The 22,485-nt window shown below is 47.2% G+C and overlaps 1 protein-coding gene across 1 annotated transcript in view; it reads right to left on the bottom strand.

Annotated features, from left to right (window-relative positions):
* The window catches only part of LOC124242657 (collagen alpha-1(I) chain-like), a 68,815-nt gene extending 46,915 nt beyond the window's left edge, over window positions 1–21,900 (bottom strand). The window contains exons 1-2 of the mRNA XM_046667820.1: window positions 21,212–21,900; window positions 19,829–20,742 (exon numbers count right to left, since the gene is read on the bottom strand). Of these exons, the coding sequence (XP_046523776.1) occupies window positions 19,829–20,742; window positions 21,212–21,900 (1,603 nt within the window). The remainder of the gene's footprint in view (window positions 1–19,828; window positions 20,743–21,211) is intronic.
* Between the last annotated feature and the right edge of the window lie 585 nt (window positions 21,901–22,485).

Here is a 22,485-nt window from a genome sequence, read left to right on the forward strand (position 1 = left end):
AGATTAATAAGTTGTGGTTTCTAAATTGCTTTAAAAGTCTAAAAGGGAAGGTATTTTGCAAATATATGGCAATGCTTTTAGTAGCAGACATGGTCTTAGCCCGCAGAATAAATCCTATTTTGGGAAACGTCCTGTCCAGCTACGCCTGGATAGGATGAGCCTGCTGCCGCAATCCTACACTCTGACAGCACAGGTCGCTGCGATTCATCCAGCCAGCGATTCGTAAACACTCACGGGATATTCCTCACATGTCAGAACTCTGCTAGGCCCCGTAGATTAAAAAAAGTCACCTTCAAGTTGCTCACATATCAGTGTGTGTATATCTGGGGGTTTGAACAGGACACCAACAATTGTAACACGTAGAATGCCACTTAAGAAGGAAGCACAGTGCTGGGAGGGTTCTGAAGAAGGAAAAATCCCAGCTAAATGGGGGATTCAGTGAGGCATCTCGAGGGAGGTGCTGCTGGATGGAGCTTGAAGGGGCCGTAGAATGACGTTTAATATACTTTTATTTTGGAATAAGTTTAGATATACAGAAAGTTGCAAAAATAGTACGGACGATTCCTATATATCCCTCACTTCGTTTCCCCATTTTGAACGTCTTACGTTTCTGTGGTACAGTTGTTAGAACTAAGAAACCAAGATTGGTACGTTACTATTAACTACACTCCACACTTTCTGGGACGTCACTAGTTTTTCTATTAATGTCTGCTTCAGGATCCATTTCAGAGAACCACATTGCATTTGGTTGTCACGGCTCCTCAGTCTTCTCTGCTCTATGACACTTTCTCAGTCTTCGTCTGTTTTCGTGACCTTGACATTCTTGAGGAGTACCAGCCAGGTCCCTATAGGACATCCCCCAGTGTGGATTTGTTGATGGTTTTCTCATGGTTAGACTAGAGTTGTGGGTTTGGGGGAAGAACCCCACAGAGGAGAAGCTCCCTCCTTATCACACTACATCGGGGAACACCCGACATCTGCGTGACATCATGGGTGACGTTGTTCCAGAAGGAGAATTTTGATGGGGGAGATTGCCTCACAGGTGAGAGGGTCAGTGCACAGGTGTCTGTGGACTAGAGAATGTCCGGGTGGGCTGACAGGTAGAGGACTCATAAGGGAGCAGAAGCCATGCACTGAGATGGCACTTTTAAGTTTTTAAAAGGTTTGGTGGACACTAACTCTTTCAAAGCTCAGTACCTCCTTGTAAAGAGATTGGGTTGATATTGCAGCTTCAATTAAAAGGTGAGAAAGGGGCCAGCCCCATGGCGTAGTGGTTAAGTTCGGCATGCTCCACTTCAGCAGCCTAGGTTTGCAGGCCCGGATCCTGAGCACCAAACTACACTTCTCATCAACCACGCTGTGGCAGCAACCCACATATAAAATAGAGGAAGATTGGCATGGATGTTAGCTCAGGGCTAATATTCCTCAGGGAAAAAAAAAAAAAAAAAAGGTGAGAAAACTGAGGCCCAGGGAATTAAGAGGATGGCTGAAGGTTGCACAAACAGGGGCAGAGCCAGGACTTAGATACAGTCCTCCTGATTCCCATCCCAGGGTTCTTTGCTCTTCATCTTAGTTGCTACCTCTCAGAAAGGCCCATGGAACAGTTGTTGGGAGTGATGGCAGTGTACATGAGTCTGTTATGGCTGGGCCCTCCAAGCTCTGTCCCAATTTCCCATCTAAACTCTGTGCTTACAAAAGCTAGGCAGGGCAAAGTCAGCTCTTCCTGCCGAAGAGAGTAAGGCTCTTCCATGCAGGTCTGGGAAAGTCTTCGTCTGTGCTGCTGCTTCATCCTAGTGCTCGCTCTGGTCTCTGTCCCTAAAGGGAACGTGCAGCTGAAGTTCCAAGGCTGGAGAGTCTGCCCTGTAGTTCCTACTAGCACGTGTTCATTAGTCCCGTTCCACGAGCAGTCAAGGACATGTGAGGGATACAACTCTTTTGGCAACTGGAGGCTAACTATTGGTCTTGGTTGACCCAGGTACAGATTGAGGGGAGAGTGAGAAAGATCAGGGGAATTTCTCTGCCCTTCTTCCCCAGTGAACTCTGGGCCTGTCCCTTTACTATGTCAGAAAGGGAGCCAAGTTGGCTAACTGGGAAGTCTCCTTATCCCACCTTTTTGGATTTAACATTCACTTGTTTGTATCACCAACACATGTTCTGAACCCACCACGAGTCTAGATTTTGTTAGGCAACTGGAATGTAAGAGAAACAATGTCAATAAGGCTTCCTGCTTTTAATAAATTCATCAGCAGGGAAAAGAGTAAGAAAGAAAATTAGTAGGAGAGAGTAATTAACTGCCCGGGCTTCATAGAGAAAGTGATGCTGGAGCTGGGTTCTGTAGGACATCGAGGAGTCTTAGTGGTAGCAAACAGCATACATAGAAGCCCGGAGGAGAGAAGCAGCGTTGCACGTCTGGGGAAGCGGGAGGCATTGGCTTTGCTGGAGCATAACAGAGGGCATTGGGAACGGTGGGAGATGCAGCAGGAGAACACAGCTCTGGCTCCAGGCTGCATCCGGAGTCGTCCTCTGGGGTGGGGGGCAGAGACCTCCAAGAAGGAAACCTTTAGCCTTCTATCCTCTATGATGCCATCCTTCAGACAGCCAAGCACTTGGACCTTGAGGGTTTTGCCTGACTTCTATTGCAACTTGATCTTGGAAGCACATAGCCATAATACCTAAGCCCTTAACATGTGTTGAAAGCATAACAGCATTTGGTCCGTGATTGGCAACAGATTCTCTTGCAACTAATTTTTATGCAGCTAAAGATTGAGTGGAAACATCCCACTGTACTTAATGCAGTGTTCCTGTAAAACTGCAGTTTTTTGGGAGGGAAAAGAGATTATCTGTTCATGTTTGATAGTCACTTGTTCACAGAGCTCTGTCATTATACTGTGTCACATGGTTCCCTTATAGTTTCCAAAGCCATTAAATGCTAAAGAAAACAGGATTTTTCCAGCTCTGATCTCATTATATGTACAAATTCCAAGAGCAGCCTCCCAGAAAATAAAAGTTTTTATACAACAGAGTGGATGTGTTCATGAAAGATATATTGTTTATTTTCTTGGCACAGAGTTAACTCTAAAATAAGATTACTTAATTGAAGAAAACATTTCCTGACATGCTGAGAAGCAACATTTGAACCAAATCTCCTCTCTCTTAGATTAAGTCTAGGGTGGATGTGTTCTAGGCTATTTAATCCATGTGAATCTCAAACAAAATCATTTTAACTACTGAGGCATTTAGTGGGTAAGGCAAAGAGTAACTCAATACTTTGGGCAACAGCTTGTAATCAATTAGGATTTTTAGTTGGGGAAGTTCCTGGGGTTTGCTGTTACAGTAGTAGTTTATTTATTTATTTATTGGCACAAAGAATCTTAAATCTGGAAGCATTCAATTCAATTTTTCATTGCACTGGGCTGCTCCTGGCTTTGGTCTGCAGAGTAACTCAGCTCATTTTTCGTGGTTCTTTTATGGTCTTTTTAGGACTTTGGAGTCAGCAGCACAGTATATAATATTACATGTTATATTATTACTATAGCATAGTATATCTACACTATACTTTATATGTGTATTATATATAGCATATATGATATATAGTAATATATAATGCATATTGTATTTTTAGATCTAGTACATGTAGTATTGTATAATTATACATTAATATTATCTATTACATGTAGTAATATTCACACTATTAGAAGTAGACTGTGTCTGCATGAGAGAGGCAGCTAGTTGTTTACCAGAATACCTTTTCCCTTTCTTTCTGGGCATATGGCTACCTCACTGAACAGATTTCCCAGTCCTCCTTGGGGTTGGGTAAAGCCATGTGATGAACTACTCACAGAATGTGACAGAGTGATGTGGGCCATTTCCAGGGCTGGGCCTTACATGTTGAGCGTGCCTCCCTCATACCCTCTTGTCCCTTCCTGCTGGCTGGAATTTGGATGTGGACACTCAGCTTTGACCAGGTGGGTGAAGACAGTGCCCTAGGATAGCGGTACCATCCCGTGAAAGGACCGTAGGTCCCTAAATGTTCCTGTGGAACAGAGCTGTCCTACAAACCTGGATTGCTCACCCTTGAAGTGTTGCGTGTGAGGAAATAAACTCTCCTGTTCTTTAAGCCTCTGCACCTGTCAGAGTTCAGTTGAAGAAGCAAAGGCACACGAGGTAGATACGTGAGAGGGACTGTTACAGAGACTGGATCTTATGCAGTGGGGGAGCTGGTTAAGCAGTTCCTTTAACGCTGCCTCTGTGACTGATGCTAGAAATCAGAGTCTGCAGGGTAGGCAGTTGGGAAGGGAAGGTGAGTGCAGAGCAGGGTACAGCAAGGATTGGCGGAACCACAACGTAAGCTGGCAGCTTTGGCTGCTTCTGACCTTGATGGTCTGAGTGTCCGCAGAAGTTGATGTCCTTCATCGTGGACCCAACACGCATCCGGCCCAGGAGTCAGAGAAGCTGAAGGAAGCCCCAGGAGGAGGTGGAGGAGCTGCAGGCCCAGCTGCTGCATGACACTAATAGGGTGAACCAGGACATCAGCAACAGTGGCCGCTGCTTCTCTCGTGGCCTCCAGATCTCACACCAGGATCTCTCTTGTGACACACTCTAACTGGAAACGTAGGGAGTGAAGTTCTGAGAAACACAATTCAGTCTAGCCACACTGACACATTGCAAAGTCGCCAGAGATGACCCTTTGTCAGCTTACACTGTACACAGCTCCTTAAGCCATATTTTATCTCCAAATGAAAACCACACCAAAGTCACTCTTCAGCCTGAAATGGTACAACCTTCACAACACAATAACCCTTTCCCAGAAGAGGACTCAAAGTCCCTTTTTTGTTGGGGCGATGTTAGTTCTTTTAGTTGATTCACAATACCTGTAACTTAAATATTGGTATATAAAGTTAATTACTATATAACACATTTTAGGTTAGGTGATATGGGAATGAGGGAGGGGAAGAAAACATGTTTGGCTAATATATATACAAACACATAAATCATCAAAATAAAAGGAGGGAACACTCAAACTATTACAGTCCTTGTTATGCAGTGGTCATGTGGTCATTGCTGGCATACTTTCTGACTTCCTTCCCTACCCACCTCTTTCCCATAAGCAAGCACCTCCGCTAGTCGCGGTTCCTGCCTGGTGGAGTGACTCAAACCTTTACTCCTGAAGAGTCTGGGTCATCAGCAGTCCTGCTTGATTGGGGTTGTTGTAGTTTTCCATTGACCTTAATCCTAGGAAATAAGAATAATAAGACCTAGTAGTACTTAGTAAGATCTAACAGTACCCCAGGGGATCTCCTGCATTCTGAATACATTGTTCCTTAGCTGAATTGTATAGTAACCTCAATTTCCCCATGATTATCAGGATCCATCACCCCAGTCAGTACAGTAACCCTCTTCTTTGCTTGTTGATTCGTTGGCGTAAGGAGCACAAAGTGTTTAGGTGCAGTCTCAACTTCCAGTTGAGTGGGATCATTGTTGTGTCCCTTGGCGGAAGCATTTTTTACTTTTAGCTCCTTTTGAAACTAAAACTCCTAAACCAGCAGAGCCCAATTGCAGGGATGAGAATTAAAAATGTTGCTAGTGAATCATTGGGTAATAGTGATGAAAGCCGTCTCCAATTCTACCCCTTGACTCCCATACCCATGAATCTTGGCTATGGGAGAAAAATCACCATGTATTGGACATCAATTTAGAGCATATACTGTATCCTGGGAGGACATTGCCCCAGCCCTGCAAGGTGTTTTCACCTAGTTGGCAACCATAACTGAGTCTTCAAAAGGCGATTTCATTATCCCATCAAGTCAGCTGCTTTAGGATGATGGGGAGCGTGATAAGACTAGTGCATTTCATGAGCATGGGGCCATTGCTACAACTTCCTTTGCTAAGAAATGAATTTTTTGGTCAGAAACAATGCTGTTTAGAATACCATGACAGTAGATAAGGTATTCTGTAGTTCACAGATAAGAGTTTAGGTAGAAACATTGCAGGCAAGGAAGGCAAGGAGAGTAAGCATCCTTTCCAGTAAGAGCAAAGTGCTGTCCCTTTCATTACGGAAACAGTCTAATGCAATCAACTTGTCACCAAGTAACTGGCTGATGCCCCTGAGGAACTGTGCCATATTATGAGCTCAAGGGCTGTTGGAAGTTTGGGCACTCAGCAGTTGTAGCCAGATCAGTCTTGGTGAGAGGAGGTCAATGTTGCTAAGCCCACCCATAAACTTCACCCTTTCATCCATACCATAGCCACTTTGTTCATGAGCCCACTGGGCAACACATAGACTGGGTAGAGAAGGACACTGACATCCACAGAATAACTCATCTTCTGCATCTGAAGTAATGTTTCTATAAGCATTCACGAGACACAAATATCTCACACTCTGTGCCCATTCAGAGAAGTCTAGCCACATCCCTCTTCCTCAGATCTCCTTGTCACCAATTTTCCAGTCATGGTCCTTCCACGTCCCTGACCATCCAGCCAAATCCTTAGCCACAGCCCATGAATCACTGTAGATTGTACCTCTAGCCATCTCTTCTTCCAGCTATAGCAGATGGTACAAACCGAATTCCTGACCTAGGAGACCTGACTTTGGCTATTTCCAACGGATTCTATTACACTTCTGGGAAACTCTTAGCAAAAAATAGTTTCCAACTTAACCTTTGGTTCCTAAACACTGATCCTTGAATACTATAGTACTTCCATATGCACTCTAACACAAGTCGTACACGTAGTAGGCAAGCACTCCATCAATGTTTGTGCAATGAAGGGATAGCCCTGGCACTTGACCATGTTACTGCTGAGCGTGTCAGAAAGTAGCCAAATGCAGAAGAAGTTCATGCATCTGTTCAGCAGCTGAGATTACATAACACATGCACGCTACAGCCAGCCAGTCTGTATTGATCAACTACTATGTCCCCAGTCACTATTCCACAGTCATCTTTTCATACCGGCTGTCAAACTAGGGTGATTTTAAGGACGCATGATATCAATTATGTAACGTTACATTTATTTCTTCTTCAGGTTAAGCACATGTGTGTATCCGGGCCTGGAGTCATAACTACTGCCTCAGAAGTGCCCAAAGGGGAAAAAAGGAAGTTATTGTTTCCTACTAATTATACATTAGATTGCTGAAGCAATACACTCTTAAGCTCTGGGAGGTTAAGGCCCGTTTCTGACGCTGGTCTTGTTCAACACTCTCAAGCTTTCCTTGGTGTTTGGCACATGACAGAGCTTAATAAAATAATTACTAAGAGGATGAACGAGTTGTTCGCCAAGATCAAGTCAAACACTAGTAACTTTCTGAGACTCCTCAAGGAGCTGAACTATAGGACGAGAGGGAACATAGCACAGTGGAATAACACTGGGCCAGGGCCAGGCCAGCTGAGTGCTGGCTTTGGCTTTGTCACTGCCTGGCTGTGTGACCTTGAGCAAGGCACGTATCCTTCCTGGGCCTTGATTTCTGCTCTGAGGACATTGGAGAGTTGAATAGCAGCCATGGGAAACCTGTCACCCCCAAAGGTGTTTTGTTTAGACTGCACAGTATTCTAAAAAAATAGTCTTTGGCTGCGTTTTCGGACACATGCTCTCTGGTTTGCTACAGTCACCGTCCCTTCCTGTCACCTTTGTGTATTTTCACTCCAGGTCTGGCCTTCGTAGCCATTTGAGTTTATAACTTCTGAACATGATCAGTTCTCACATGCTCTGAGTTTGTGCCACTGGAGTAACAGGGCCCTAAGGGCTGGAGTTCGAGCCTGTTTTGATCACCACTGAATGCCCAATCCTAGACCCGTGTCTGGAACTAATAGATGCTTTATGAGTGTCTGTTGAACGAATGCGTGCATGAAAACGAAGCAGACCGCTGTAGAAAGGGAGGTGGGGGATCATGTCGGGAGATGTCGCCCTCCAATTTGGATAAGTTTGTTTTGTACTGGAAATGGAGTAGGAAGGTCTCTGGTCTTCTCTGACGACTCAGCTTGTCTGGGAGGTCTCAGGTTGAGTGCCACTGAGAGAAATAACACCTCTGCAAATAGCTTCTATAAGTTCGTTAAGACAAGTTCATTTAAAAATTAACTGCCTCTCTTCAGGAGCTTTCCTAAGCAAAACTGGCCACTTTGTGCAGCCTGGGTTGCTATGGGCATTGTTCAGAGCCCTGTTCTAGATGCTTCCACCTCAGCTTCTGCCAAGTCGGTGCTGTCTCACTTCTGGATCCAGCTGAAGAACTTCCTGTGAGCTTCCTACTGTGTGTTTTTAAAATTCCTTTCTGAGAGTACAACCCCACAGCACTGCTGTTAACACTCAATAAAACTTTTTTTCCTGGTAGCTGTTAAACTTTAACATCAGATTACACTACACATCAGCAGAATATTCCACACAGACCTTTCCTGCTATGCAGAAGTGGGTCCCCCTAACTCATCAGCTTGGGGAGAGTACAAGCCCAGCTCACTTTCATAGCCACCTTGGGAGAAACTCTGCTAAAACAATACTTCTAGTCCTTCAGAAACAGCCCTGGCAGTTAGAAACATGAAAATCTCTCTCAGAAAAATGAACAGGATGGAGTTAAAGACTTGAGATTTAAAGAAACAGTTTAAAATTAGAACTGAATGCTGAATTGCTCATAAGCATGGATGCTATTTTCTAACCTTTTTCTAGCTTCACTAATTTGTAGTACAGACCTTCAAATTGTGAATTAAAAATGTAAATAACTTGACAAATTTTGTCTGACATATCCAGACTAAAACTCATCTGGATTTGAGAAGAAAAAGCCTGTGTTCTTACCCCCCACATAGAGAGGACAGAGCAAAGAATTCTCCTGGTCTCATAATTTGAAACAGCATTGTTGACCGTGGCCTGGAAGCTCTGGGTCTGAGCTCCAAGCCCCAGTGGCATGGTAACATTTCATTCACAACTTGGACACAAAGGTGGCATCTGGTCTATGCTGACAGAGCTGGTGACAAGCAGAGCAGCCTCTCTGAGTGTTCAGTGGAGGCCGAGGGGTGGACATTTCTGCACAAACACACAGAGGAAACCCGCCTTTCCCCTGTGCTAGTAGGCTTCTCACTGGAAATACCCCAGCCAGAGTTTCTGCTCTTGATTTCACTTGCCATTTGTAGATAAACGAGCCTAGATGCTTTCACTCTGCACCGCCTGCCCATCAGGGCGCAAAGTCCAGATGTCTTGGGAAGGTAGACATGAAGAAGAATCTGGGCCCGAGGGTCGTAGGCTTTGCCTTTGCAGACTAGGCCCTGAGCAGTGCAGTACTGTGTCACGTCCTCACAAAAGATGAGTCTGAGCTGTGAACTGCAGAAGAGCAAGTTCGAGGTTTATTTATTCATCTCTGCCATATACTTCATATATTATCTCTACCTAACCACCTGATGAAAAAATAAGCACGTGAAAATTCGTTTTAACAGAGAGAGTAGACTTCAAATTTAAAACAAAAGTGACCATCTAAGATTATTTCAACCATGTACCTCACGTGGTAGCCTTGAGAAGGACAGTGGGAGAAATTAGAGCCTCGTTTACAGAGATGATCCTGCAAAACGGTGCCAGTTTAAACAGATCTAGATTACCACACGGGCAGTTGAGGAATAACGACTTTCTCTCTTTAGCACATGTGGAAAGGATTGTTCTTCTTTCTCATAATCATCTTCAACATCTCCAAAGCCTACCAAAGGTCGTTCAAACCTAATCATATTGTAAGTGTTCCCAGGATCAGAATGAATTTACACCCAAAGAAGACAACCGTAATGGAGATGGCCATGGGAAGCACCCTCGATTAATCACCTACAATCTACAGTGGGAGAAAATCCACTTCAGAGATAGGTAGTCATAGGAGTTTCAGACCTGGTAAAATTCTTAAGGTGAGCCCCTTTGTAATTCATTTTTCTATCTCCCATAACAATCAGTACAATGTCTTGCACAAAATTGGTGTCAGGAAGATTCTGTGGAGATAGGATTTCCAAATGTTGGGAGGATGGGATAAACTTTACCTCTGAAATTTACCTTCAAAATCTTTTAAAGAAAAGGTAAACTTTTCTCCTGTCTCTCTTTTTGTGTCTTCTCTCTGAACTCTCCTCTTGAAAAGAAAAAAATGAAAAACCCCCCTCCCTCAGTTTACCCCAAGTCCTTCTTCCGAAACTGGGGCATTGCCATGGGTTACCCTGCTTCTGCTGCGTCCTGGACAGGCTGCTTCCTTGGGACAGCTTTTCAGTGGCTGCCTCCTGCCAGGAGACCCAGAAACGAGCCTGGACATCCATCCTTGGAGCCTTCACCGCATCCTTATCTGCACCGTCTTTTGTCGGAGTCGGATTGTCTGTGTAACTCAAGCTGGAAAACTTCATAGAGACCGTGCTTTTGAACTGAATTTGAATTTTAGAATTCTGAAATTAATTGAAAATGCTTGAAAAGTCATCAGTAGACCAAATTGTTAGTCCGGTTTTGAAGGCAAGATTACTCACTGTGAGAATCTTCATGAGAAAACATGGAAATAAAAAAAATAGAGTCCTCAACTTTCCGATTGCGATACTGTCAGCTGCCCTCCTCGCTGAAGGGCCTTTGTGTGGCTCCCTCCTTGTGCCTCTGAGAAGAGATTGAGCGCTGTGACTTTCAGCTCTCCCTCTAACTCATCAGCCTCACTTTGCAGAGGGGTCTCAGGAGTGTCATGGCGGATTAGGAAATCATGAAGATCACAGGAGTCTCACACTAAAACAAACACAAGTGGGCACACGGGACCACCAAGGCTTTTAGACAGCAGCACCCACAGATCTGTGTTCGGTAAGCGGTCTTCACGAGCGGGCCGCGCAGAAGCCCTGTGTTGATGTGGTTCTGTGTTTAGTTTTTACTTTTGTCGAAGGTACTTGTGCACACATGTGAAGAGGCAAGGCATTGTATCAGGCCAGCATGAAAGATGAAGTCTCCACCTTCTCTGCCTCTTCCGCTTCCCACTTTCTGAAGGCAAACCCACTCGACTTTGCCAAACGATTGTGTTGGTGGTTACATCCATACCTCTGAATCACCTGCTTTTATTGCTGTTTCTTGAATTCTCACTTTTGAAGGTTGTCTACTGACTTCCTACAGTGGAAGGTAAGGATTTCACCCTCTTTCTCACCCCTCCCACTGCCTATATTCACGTACCCCACTACCCTCCAACTCTGTACTCCCGAATAGTTTCACACGCTCCTAGATAGATCAATATATACAGTCTCATTTTATGACCATTGACAACGCCATCGACAGCTGAGCTATGTAGATACTATGATTGCTTTTCCTTTCTTCTACAACTTACTGTTTTCCCTGGCATTGATACTGGTCTTACTTTTTCCTCTGCTCAGTTTTCCATATATTTATCACCAAATAAGCCCCAAACTCTCCTTCACGTATGGAAATCTCCTCTCAATATGCTCAAGCACGTTAGATATTCCATCAGAAGTCACTCTGAGAGCCTTCTGAGCTGCTCCAATCTGGATTGCTTGGACCCCAGGCTGGTTACATATTTGTTGTCTCAGGATTTCCCTTCACCCTCATCTTGGGGATTACCTTAGCCTCTGTCTTGTGTTAAATTCCCTGTTTCCTGGACCTCATGTCTTCTTCTATCTTGATTTATTCACTTGTCTTGGTGGAACGCATCCTTCAATAGCTTTCTGAGAAAGGGTAAATGGTGGTAAATATTTTGAGAATTGCATTTCTGAAAATATCTTTATTCCACCACTCCACTTGATTAATGTTGGGGCTCGGTATAAAATTCTAGGCTGGAAATAATTTTCCCTCAGGAGTGGAACACATTTCTTCTTGGCCTTCATATTTCTAGTGTTGCTGTTGAGATGTCAGATGCTACTCCGATTCTGATACTTTGTACCTGTTTTTCAGGATCTTCTCTTTGTCCTAAAGTGTTAAAATTTCACAGGGATGAGGCTGGGTGTGGATGTATTTCCAGCCATTGTGGCCACACCTGGTGGGTTTTAGCTTCGTTGACTTTAACGAGCTATTGGGTGGTCTCTTCCCATTTGTTTCTTTGCCTTTTTCTGGAACTCCTGCTCATCAGATGATGGATGTCCTGGGTTGGTCCTCTAAATCTCTTAGTATTTCTCTCCTGTTTTCTATCTCTTTGATTTACCATCAGGGATATTTTTCTCAACTTCATTTTCAAACCTTCTATTGATATTTTCATTTTTACTTCCTACTTTTAATTCTCTGAAGGTTCTTGTTTTTTTATATAAGATCTTTTCCTGGTTTCTTGTGGGTGATGGTCAGTTTTTAAAGCTTTCATCTCCCTGCATTATTTTCTTCCAAATTGTTGTTGTTTCTTTGTTGATGTGGCCTCTTCCTTTCCTGTGAGAGGTCTTCTTCAAATGTTGGCAATCTTGGCTCTCTGTTCCTATGTAAGCATAGGGTACTACAAAGCTGGTGGGAAGCTCTGTATGCAAACACAGGGCTTGTCCAACTCTGGGCTTCTCAGTGGGGTGATCTGGTGAGGCCATTTCATAGGTGAATCCCTGATGTCAGTCTCTGGGTCTTTCTCTTAAGCTGGCCAGATTCCCCAAAGAAGTCTCTTCTAGTTCAGAGCGCAAAATCCTGTGGGGTTAATTCAACATTCAGTGTATCAGCTTTCACTCATTCTCCCTGTTTTGGGGGCACTTTTTCCACCTTGACTATTCTTGTTGTCCTAGTCCAGGAGATCCTTTGTTTTGTCGTTTTCAAAGAATAAGTCTCCAGTCTTCTGTCAGAGTGGAGGAGGAGATATGGGGTCTCACAGCTTCCAAGCACGCTCAGCCCATCCTCTGGCTTTTAGCCCCATGAGTATCCCCACTTCCAGAGGGAACTGGTGCTGCCAATTCTCACACCTTGTGGGGATTCCACATGCAAAGCGGATTACCTCTTAGCCCGTCCTGCTTTCTTGAGTCTACTGAGGCATTTCCACTCTTCCAAAGGCTTTTTGGCTTCTCAAAGGTTGTTATTGTTTCTCTTCTTCTGTTTCCCTTTTGTTTTTTGTTTGTTTGTTTAATCTCTTAGTTGTCACTTCGGTGGAGTTTCTGGAGAGAGTGGCAGCAAATGTGTGTATATCACCAGCTGTCTTTAGGTGGAAGTCCACTGAGTAATCTGATTAATTTTTAAAAGAAAAAAATAGAAGTAATGTTCTGCAGAGAAAGCTTCCTCTGTGTGCCTGACATGCATGCAGTCTAGGGCCTCCTGTAAATCGCTAAATTAAAAGGAAAATATACCTTTGTCAGTTCTCTTCAATATCTGAGTTGTGGGTTGGATCCCTGATTCCCATCACTGCCATCTTGGCCAGGGGCCCTGAGGAAGCCCTGTGCTCTTGAGCCGCTACTCCCAGCCCAAGAGTCTCAGAGAGGATCGCAGCCTCTCGCTTTAGCCCTCCACCCTGCTCACCTGTGGCTGAGTGCTGGGTAATAACAGAGAGGCTACAAATGGGAGAAGGAGAGACCCTCACCGGGGACAGAAGAGGAGGACCTGAAACTCTAAGAAGTCCACTCCTTCCCCTAGCCTGTGGCACAGCCATGGGATTGCCGCTCCAGCTGCCCTTTCTGACCTCTCCTTTTCCTGGTCTCCTTCACAACTCTGGAACAGAAGGGCAGAGCACATACTTCACTAGTCCATGAAGGACCGCCCAGCCTATGGGGTCAGGGACTAGAATTCTGCCAGGTCACCATTTTCAGGAGCTAAGTAGATGACCACATCCCTGCGAGGAGACAGTTTAATCTGCCTCCCATTTCCATCACTTTTTTGGAAAGGGAAAGAGAAAAAGAGAGGATTTTAAAGTTTTTAAAGCTAAGTGTTCCCAATGGGGTCAATTCTTAGTAGGGGCTTTACATGGGTGCTTCCAACTACCTACTTATGCACACGCACCCACCACACATGCACACACACACACACACTCCCATCAATGCTTTTATAAAGGGCAAATGAGACCTGAATGAATATCACGCAAACCTGAAACAGAAAGAATCCTCAAGACTGGCATTGCCTAGTCTCAAGAGGGTGTTTGCGGGGTTGGGGGAGGACCCTTAGCTTGGCGGGAATGGGATGAAAGTCTGAATGAACTGATTGTATGTAGATAGGCCTCAGGACTGTCTGTGTGTTTGCTTTTTAAAGTACCACCTGGCTGTCCAGTATCTTAAGCTCCACACCCTAGGTATTTGTGAGCCATCTCTCTGGCACCTGAGATTACGGCTCCAGGGCCAAAGCTCACTTGATTTATTATTTTGATGATTCACACTAAACCTTCTTGACATTCCCTGCTTGGGCTGTGGAGTGTTAGCAAGAGCTCTCACTAACGGGAGCCTTCCTTTCCCTTTACCCTCCGGCTCCCTCCCGTATTTCACTTCGGTTTCCTATCACCCCATCTGCTGTGGAGCTCCAGGGCTCAGGAACTGGAGGAATTCCTGGGGTGCTGGGAAGCTGCTCAGGCCTGGCACTTGTTTCGGCTTCTCCAACAAGGGCTGCAGGCTCCATCCTGCTCCGAGCTCAGGATGAGCTTCTTTCAGAGCCAACATCCTTTTCTGCATATGTGTCTTAATCCGTAATTTTCAGTAATGCTTTGCAGGCAGCTGCCTTTGTCCATAGGATCAGCTGCCGGAAATGCAGGAAACCACACAGGCCAGAGACAAAAAGACACTTGAGGTATTGTTTAGAGAACACATGTAAGATGTTAGAGACCACAACATTCTGCACCTGGAGCAACATCCACTGCAGATGGGTGTGTGCTTTGCAGTCCCTCGTAGACTTTCATGCTTTTACTTCTAAGAATCAAGCTCGGAGTGCCCTTCTGCCAAATCCCCTGCTGTAGACGATTCTCCTGCAAGGCCACGTGTATTACAACTTTACTGCCTCTGGAGCAGAGAGAAGACTTCACTAGCAAGGGTTTGCCCCAACTCAAGTCAAGGTCATCAACTGAGGTTTCCGTCAGAGCAGTTTTGGCCGCAGAGACCCTGCCTGCCTTCTCAAAGCAACCAGGAAACCCAAACCAGGGCGTATGCCCGACGAAGGCCAGACTCAGCCAGCCACTCACTCCCTCACTCATTATTGTCCAAAGCAGCACTTTACCACCTCAACGTTACTTCTACAGACACACATTCGCTCTGTTAGCTTTCACTCCCCCCGGGTGTGTTTTTTGAGGCTGGGCCCAGTAGCCCCATGACGGACTCAGAGAACTCACTGAGCCACAGGAAACTTTCCATTAACTGGGGTTTGAGCACCTTCTCAAACGGAGATTGTATCTTTATTAGTTTCCTATGTAAACCCAGGCTATAAACACCATGACCATGAACTGTTTCCCTGTTCAGAATGTGTGAATGTTCTCAAAGCTGACCGTCTACAGTTGTGGGCTAGATCCAAGGTCACAAACTCTCGTGTGCTCTGAGACCTGAGGGGCGGTGAGGTGGGAGCAGCAGCAGTGTTAGGTGATGCCGCCTGCCTCTTGAGACTCTTTGGGGATAGTTTTCAGTTTTGCTTTATTTTGTATTGATTCTTAGGGTCTTTCTGTCTAAGCTAACTTTAAACAGGGATACTGGAAAGGCTTGGCGAAAAAGACCCCGAATGCTTTTCCGTCCATTTTGTCCCTGGTTAACTTGAGTGCCTTGAGCGAGTCTGTCTGATGATCAGGTTTCTGAAATGGCTGTTTCCCCGTTCCCTTCAGAGTCGCAGTGAGGACCAGATATGTCTTCTTCGGAAAACACAAAATGAGAAACAAATATCAGGTCCTTCTCTGCCTTTAACTTAAGAGGAGGTTTGTTCAGTTACCCCGTGTACTAATTTATCTGTTGCTCTGTACTAAATCACCCCAAAACTGAGCAGTTTAGAACAGTAAACCTTTAGTATCTCCAAGTTTCTGGGAGTCAAGAATTCAGGAGTGACTCGGCTCGGTGGTCCTGGCTCAAGGCCTTCCATGAAGGCTTGCAGGCATCTGAAAGCTTGACTGGGGCTGGAGGATCCACTTCCAAGACGGCTCACTCACATGGGTTTTGGCAGGAGGTTTCAGTTTCTTGACACATGGGCCTCTCCATAGGGCTTCTTTAGTGTGCGTGACATGGCAGGTGGCTTCCCCCAGAGTGAGTGACCTAAGAGAAAGCCAGGCAGAAGCCATGATGGCTTTTATGACCTAGCCTTGGAAATTACCCATTGTCATGATATCGTATTGATTACACAGGTCAGCCCTATTCGTTATGGGAATGGACTACACAAAAGTGTGAATACCAGGAAGTGAGGGTCATTGGGGACTCCCTTGGCAGTTGGTTAACACAAACCTGAACTACGTTGACCAATAACTAGGTGAATTAAAAGTGGTTATTAAATGCATGTTTGAACTTGGCATATTCTGTTTCCAAACACTTTCCCATGCCCCGTTCACATCTGTCTGAGTATCATCTGACAAACTCTAAGGAAATAATCAGAGTTAACTCTCCAGACCTTAGAGTCAGAGAGGGATGGGTACAAACCTGGCTCATTCACCTACTTGTTCGAGCCTATATCTCCTCATGTGCAAAAAGGACACAATACGCTCATTTCACAGACTTATTGTAGCCATTAATCAAAAGACCATAGGGCAATACTCAATCAATAGTAGGTATTTTTATTAATTATTATTGCTTTCACCATACAGTTCAGCTTGAGAAAGGAGCACAAGTGCATAGAGTTTGCAGTCTGGCACTCGCATAACAAGAAGTCTGGATATTGGCTAGTTCAGGTGTGATGAATGCAATGACATCATCAAGTACCTGAGTTCTTTTCATCTTTCTTCTCTGCCATCCTTGATGTTTGGATTTTCTCCTTGATGAGATAACTGCTGCAACTTGGATCATCATGTCCTCACACAACCTCATACAAAGGCTGGCTGACAGAACAAGTCCTTTCCTTATGCCCCTTTTTGTGGTGAAGAAAATCCTCCTATACCCCTTGAAGACTTTTCCTCAGATTTAATTGATCGGAGTTGTGTTCCATGCCCATTTCTAAGCCAATCATTGGCAAGGGGTAGGGCTTGCCAATAACTTGTTGGCTTAGATTAATCAGGGCTACTCCTTGGGGCTGGGAAAAGGCTTGACTTCCTAGAAGAACGTGGCTATGTGATGCCTTAAAAAAATAATATGAAGGAAATATTATGATGGCTGTTGGGTGGGTCAGAAGTGTCTGTTGCAGGGTACCTGGAGATAAAATTTTGAATTTGCATGTCTGAAAATGTCTTTATTCTATCTGCACATTTGACAAGCAGTTTAGCTGGATATAGAATTCTAGACTGTAAATTATTTTTCCTTTGAATTGTAAAGGCATTACTCTATTTCCTTTTTCTAGTGTTATTTTTGAGAAGTTCAATGCCATTCTGGTTCCTGGGTTTTGGTATGGGACCTGTTTTTCTTTCTGGAAGAGTTTTGGAGTTTCTATGTATTTGTGAGTTTCTGAAATTTCATGATTATGTCCTTGGTATAAGTCTTTTCTTATTCTTTGTGGTAGGCACCCAATCAGCCCTTCTGGTCTGAGAACCATCCCGGTAACTTCTGGGAAATTTTCTTGTACTGTTTCTTTGAAAAAAATTTCCCCTCTATTATCTCTGTACTTTCTTCCTGGAATTCAGTTTGAGTGTTGGATTTCCTGTATTCTCTTCTCATTTTCTTATCCTTTTTTTCCTATTTTCCATCTCTTTGTCTTTTGGTTCTTTTCTGAAAGATTTCTTCAACTTCGTCTTGACTCTCTTACTGAATTTATTTCTGCCATATTTAAAATTTTTAATTTCCAAAATCTCTTTCTTGTTCTCAATGTTTCTTTTTTAGAATATCCTTTTCTAATTCCATGGATGTAATACCTTTCCTCATCTCACCAAAGATTTTACTTGGAAGACTTATTTGTTTGTGTGTGTATGTGTGTTTCTTTAAAATTTTCTCTAATTCCTCCCAGTTACTTATTTTTCCATTTTGGTTTTTGTCTTTTGTTAGAAAGTTTTCCTTAAAGTATCTTTTGATACTTTGTCACTTTCTCATATTTAAGAGAAGAAAGCTCTTTTCCCCACATCACTATCTACCAATAAGGTAGACTGTAATATGAGAACAGAGATGCATGCCAAAGGCCTCACATTATGACATGGTGCCCCGGCTGAAATTAAGAGCAGTCATCGCTAATGTTTATTTAGTACATTTTATTTTATTTAACCCTCATACCTTGGTGGCATAAGTATTATTACTATCCTCACTTCACAGGTGAGGAAACTGAAGATCATAGGGTCATTTAGCCTGTCCTGGGACATACAGCCAGAGAGTGCTGAACCTGAGCTCTTAGCCACAATACCATGCTGCCTCTTAGTAGGTGAACTTGCCCTCAGCCTACCTCTTTTCTCTCTCTCTGGCCCACCTTTGGGTGGTGTTCTTGCTCCCTAATTCCTTGGCACCTCCTGTTTCCTTCACTACCTTCACTTTGTACTGATACCCATCCTATTATTTCTCAAAATCCTCTGCCTTCCCAAGTTTCTTCTCCTTTTCCCCACTCCCTTTCTCCTCCTCCAATCAAAATTTCACTTCCTTCAATGGTACTATCTCAGTTTGGGTTCAGAAGAAACACAAGTCTATTGACAGAATTTAGAATGAAGCAGGAATGAATGATGAGGAAAGAGTTGGTCCCCCCACCGACTGCCACCACTCTAGTTCTTAGCATTATAGAAGAGACTATATTAGTTCTAATTAGGGGTGGAATCAACATAGGTAACATTTCTTGATCTGGCACTGCACTGTGGCACAACGCAGACAGTTGGTCCTGGTCATTGCCCCCCAGGGATTAAAATTTTAGTTGAGGGGATAGTTTACCTAAAAAGCTAATTATAGTGCATCATAGTTTACTTGTGTGCACTCTTGGAGATACTTAACACCTTAAAGGGAGTGACCATTCGACATCATAAAAGCAACTTGACCTTCTAAGTACACTGAGATTCCAGAGGAGGGTGTGGACTCAGACAAGGCAGCGGGGCTGCAAGGGTTAGAAGCTCCCCCAGGATGCAGGAGGCGGGTGTGTGGAATCTAGACCAGGCAAGTGATTGGGTAAGTGTGGGGGGTTATGAGCGGTGACCTAGTCCTGCCCTTGCTCAGGGTACTAGAAGAAAAGGGGTCTGTGGCAGGGCCCCCCACTGCTGAAAGGCAGTGCTCCTTGAAGCCGGGGTGAGGAAGGTGCAGGAGGCAGCAGTTACGCCAGTTGCTCCCAGTGCTTAACCTTCTCGCTTCTCGACAGCAGACAAAGCTGCAGGGGAAGAGGGCTTCTTGAGAGCATTGCTCTTCTGACCTTTTGGGTGTTTTTAAATGAAAGTGCTTTCTTATACTATGTTTGAAAAACCTGGAAGGAATAAGATAAATCAATGTCTTACGTTTTATCAGCTTCAAGTCTGGTCATTTTTCTTGAATGGAATTCCCCACAGTGTTTAAAGAGCTATAGGACAGCAGAGCCGTCAGCACAGGGAGCCAGTCTTCCAGACTTCAGGATGAACCAGCAGATCGACCTCTATTTAAGACAAACGACAAATCCGTTTCCAACTTATTTTGGCTTTCAAACCCGGGCACCGCGCAGCAGACTGAAAATGCCGCCTCTGGGAACCGGCCTTGCAGACCCTTGCTCCTGGAAGGGGTGAACCATTTTCCCCTCCCTCCCTCCCTCCCTCGGGCGGATACTCATACTCATTGGGGCCACCCGGGTCCCCGTGGTCAGGAGGAACCGATTCTCGGGAACGCGAACTTGGACCCCCAAACCCGGCAGCCCAGGGCGCCGCAGAGACACCGAAGGGTCGCCAGGCCACAACCCCACGACCCGCGTCAAGCGCGCCTGGCCTGTGCTGCGGGGATGTTACCTGCGGGGTCTGCGGCGGCGTCGGGAAGCAGGGCAGACCCGTTGCTCGCAGACCAGCGGGTTCCCCGGCAGGCCCGCCCCCTCGGGAGGCGGCAGCAGGGAGAGCGGGAGCGGAGGGCGCCGCGGCGCGGCCTCGACTTCCCCGGCCCCGCGGCCGCCCCGGGCTCATTTTCCACTCGGCTGCTTCCCGGCCGAGCTGTAAACCCAACCTGACGTGGGCTCATTAATTTGGCAGCGACTGAAGGCTGGGCCATGGCGGCGCACCCGGGAGGCCTTTGTGCGCCCAGGGTCAGGTCAGAGGGCAACCGAAACACGGCTGAACCCTGCACGCGGCTCCGAGCGCGCGCTCCCTCCGGCCCCGCGCCCGCCCGCGCGCCTTCCGGAGCCGGGGACGCGGTGACCCGGCTCTGCGCCGCCCCCGGCCGCAGCTCGGAGCCGGTGCCCCGCCCGGCCTGGGCCCGACGATCCGAGGCCTCCCGCAGCGGAGATTCAGTCCCTGGGCGCAGGTCCGGCCCGGCCTCCCTGCGCGCCCGCGCCCCGCACCCCGCACCCAGCACCCCGCACCCGGCCGGCGGCGCCCGGCGGCCCGGAGGGCAGTGCTGGCCGCGGGCCTCGCTCCGGGTCGGGCCCCGCCCACGGGCCTGCGGCCTCTCTCGTGGGCGCTCGGGCTGGTTCTCGAGGACCTCGGCGGGGCGCCCCTTCCCGCGTGCCCGGGCTCCATGCTGTTCGCGCACGGGAGCTCGTCGGCGGGACGCTGGGCAGCCCGGTTGGCCGGTTCCCTGCTCGGCCGGCGCGGGGCGGGGGCGGGGACCGGAGCTGGCAGCGCGCTCGTCTCCTCTCTCTCGCCCCGTCGTCTGCACCGGCGGGTTCAGCCTTGGAAGCTCGGCGCCCGGCTCCCCAGTTCCCGGTTCTGTCCTTCACAAAGGCCTGAAACCGGCGGCGGGGAGCGGGACGTGGGTCTGCCTTTTACAAGTGGCTCCAGCTCAGATTGATTTTAGCAAGTTTCGCAAAAACAAAGCAGCCTCCTTCTGTGCCTTTAGGTGACTTCTGTGACATTTAGCAGCAAAGAAAACTATTTCCTCTGCCATTCAGAGCTAACCACGTGTAATTGGCCCAGAAGTCTGTTGTATTTCGGGGAACTGTTTGCGATATGCCATCTGTTTCCATCCCGCGGTTCAAACGAGTCTGTGTTTACCCTTCTGCCGGAGAAATTGGTTTACATGCGCAGCAATTTCGGTGCGACACCGAAATGTTCCCTTGAACTCACGCTACGGTCCGACGGGCTTTGTACTGCTAATAACCGTCCATTTCGTCTGTCAGGAGACATTCACACAGCCTCGAGGTCGGTCCCATAAAGGAAGTTAAGATAGAGGTTTATCATAACCATTTGAAAACCAGTTGGTCTCCGGAGATGGCCAGAGCCGCAGGCGCCCGGGTCGGGCGAGGTGGCCGAGCGGCCAGGGCGAGGTCGGGCGGCAGGCGCACAGCCCCCTGGCGTTCTGGCTCCCGTGGGGTGGGCGAGGCTGACCCTGAGCGGCCCCCGCAGCTCCTTCCTCCGCCCCGCAGACGCAGTTGCGTCCCTTTTCTCAGCTCCGCGATTCGTAGCTGGGGGCCCAGCTCCGCGAGCCACAGGTCACGAAAGCCCAGGGCAGCGGCGCGAGCCCGGGGCGGATGGGCCTCTGAGCGGCGAGTTCGCAGACTGAGGACGGATGGAGGCCTCAGGGGCCCCCTGGCCGTTTCGGGGCCGCAGGGAGCCGGTTCGCTGCACCCCGGGGAGGCACAGGTCTCCATGCCAGGGCTGGGGCCGCAGAAAGGGACCCGATCGCTGGAGCTTGAAGCGCCGGCGGACGCGGTGCCGGTGGGTGGCGGTCTCGGTTTGGCCTGTCGCGGGCTCCTGCCGAGGCCCGCGAGCGGGGGGCCGGGGCCGCGAGGTGGCTGCGTAGGGGGCTCCGCGGGCCCGGGAGTGTCGTTGGAGCCGCGCCCCGGGCGGTCTTGGGCTGAGTAATCGGAGAAATTGCTCTGAAATCGCGTCGGCTGCCCCGGCTGAAAGGCCCCGTAATCAGCCCCTGGCATGTGTGCAAATGCTGATTTTTCGGGTGTTACTTAATCCACGCCGGCGGTGGAAAGCCTCGGTTGGTGACAGGCCCACCTTCCGCCACCGGGCTTCTTCCAGTCTGGGCTGGGGAGCGGACCCTGAGCCCCCCGGGGCGGGTCGGTGGCCGGGTGAGGGTGCGCGTCTGATGTTGGGGCTTCTTTTTAGCCCAAGGATTGGCCACTGAGAGAAGATCGTGAAAACGAAGCTGTTGCCAGTCTTGTCTGTTGCCCTAATTGGGGCTCTTGTCCCAGTGTCCCGGGTAGAAAGGAGCCATTTCCTCTGCACCTCTTGCTAACTTGCTCTTTCAAGGGGAGGAAATGTTGGTAGAGGAGAGAGAACCGTGATGCTTTCTTTACACACAGTGCAGGATGTGACCAAGGCTGTCTTGGTGAAGGTGCTAGGGCAGCAATATTGAGTTGTGCCAGAAACAGTCAGAATCTTCTGCGGAAGGCCATCAGGTCAGCAAAGCACTCACAAAGGAGGAACCAGACTGTAGGCTTAGCGGTGAGAGAAGTGACCTTTGCTAGCTGTCAGGGTGGACACCTTTTCCTGGGAGAATGCAG

The sequence above is a fragment of the Equus quagga genome, chromosome 7 (genome assembly GCF_021613505.1).
Source record: "Equus quagga isolate Etosha38 chromosome 7, UCLA_HA_Equagga_1.0, whole genome shotgun sequence".
NCBI lineage: Eukaryota > Metazoa > Chordata > Mammalia > Perissodactyla > Equidae > Equus > Equus quagga.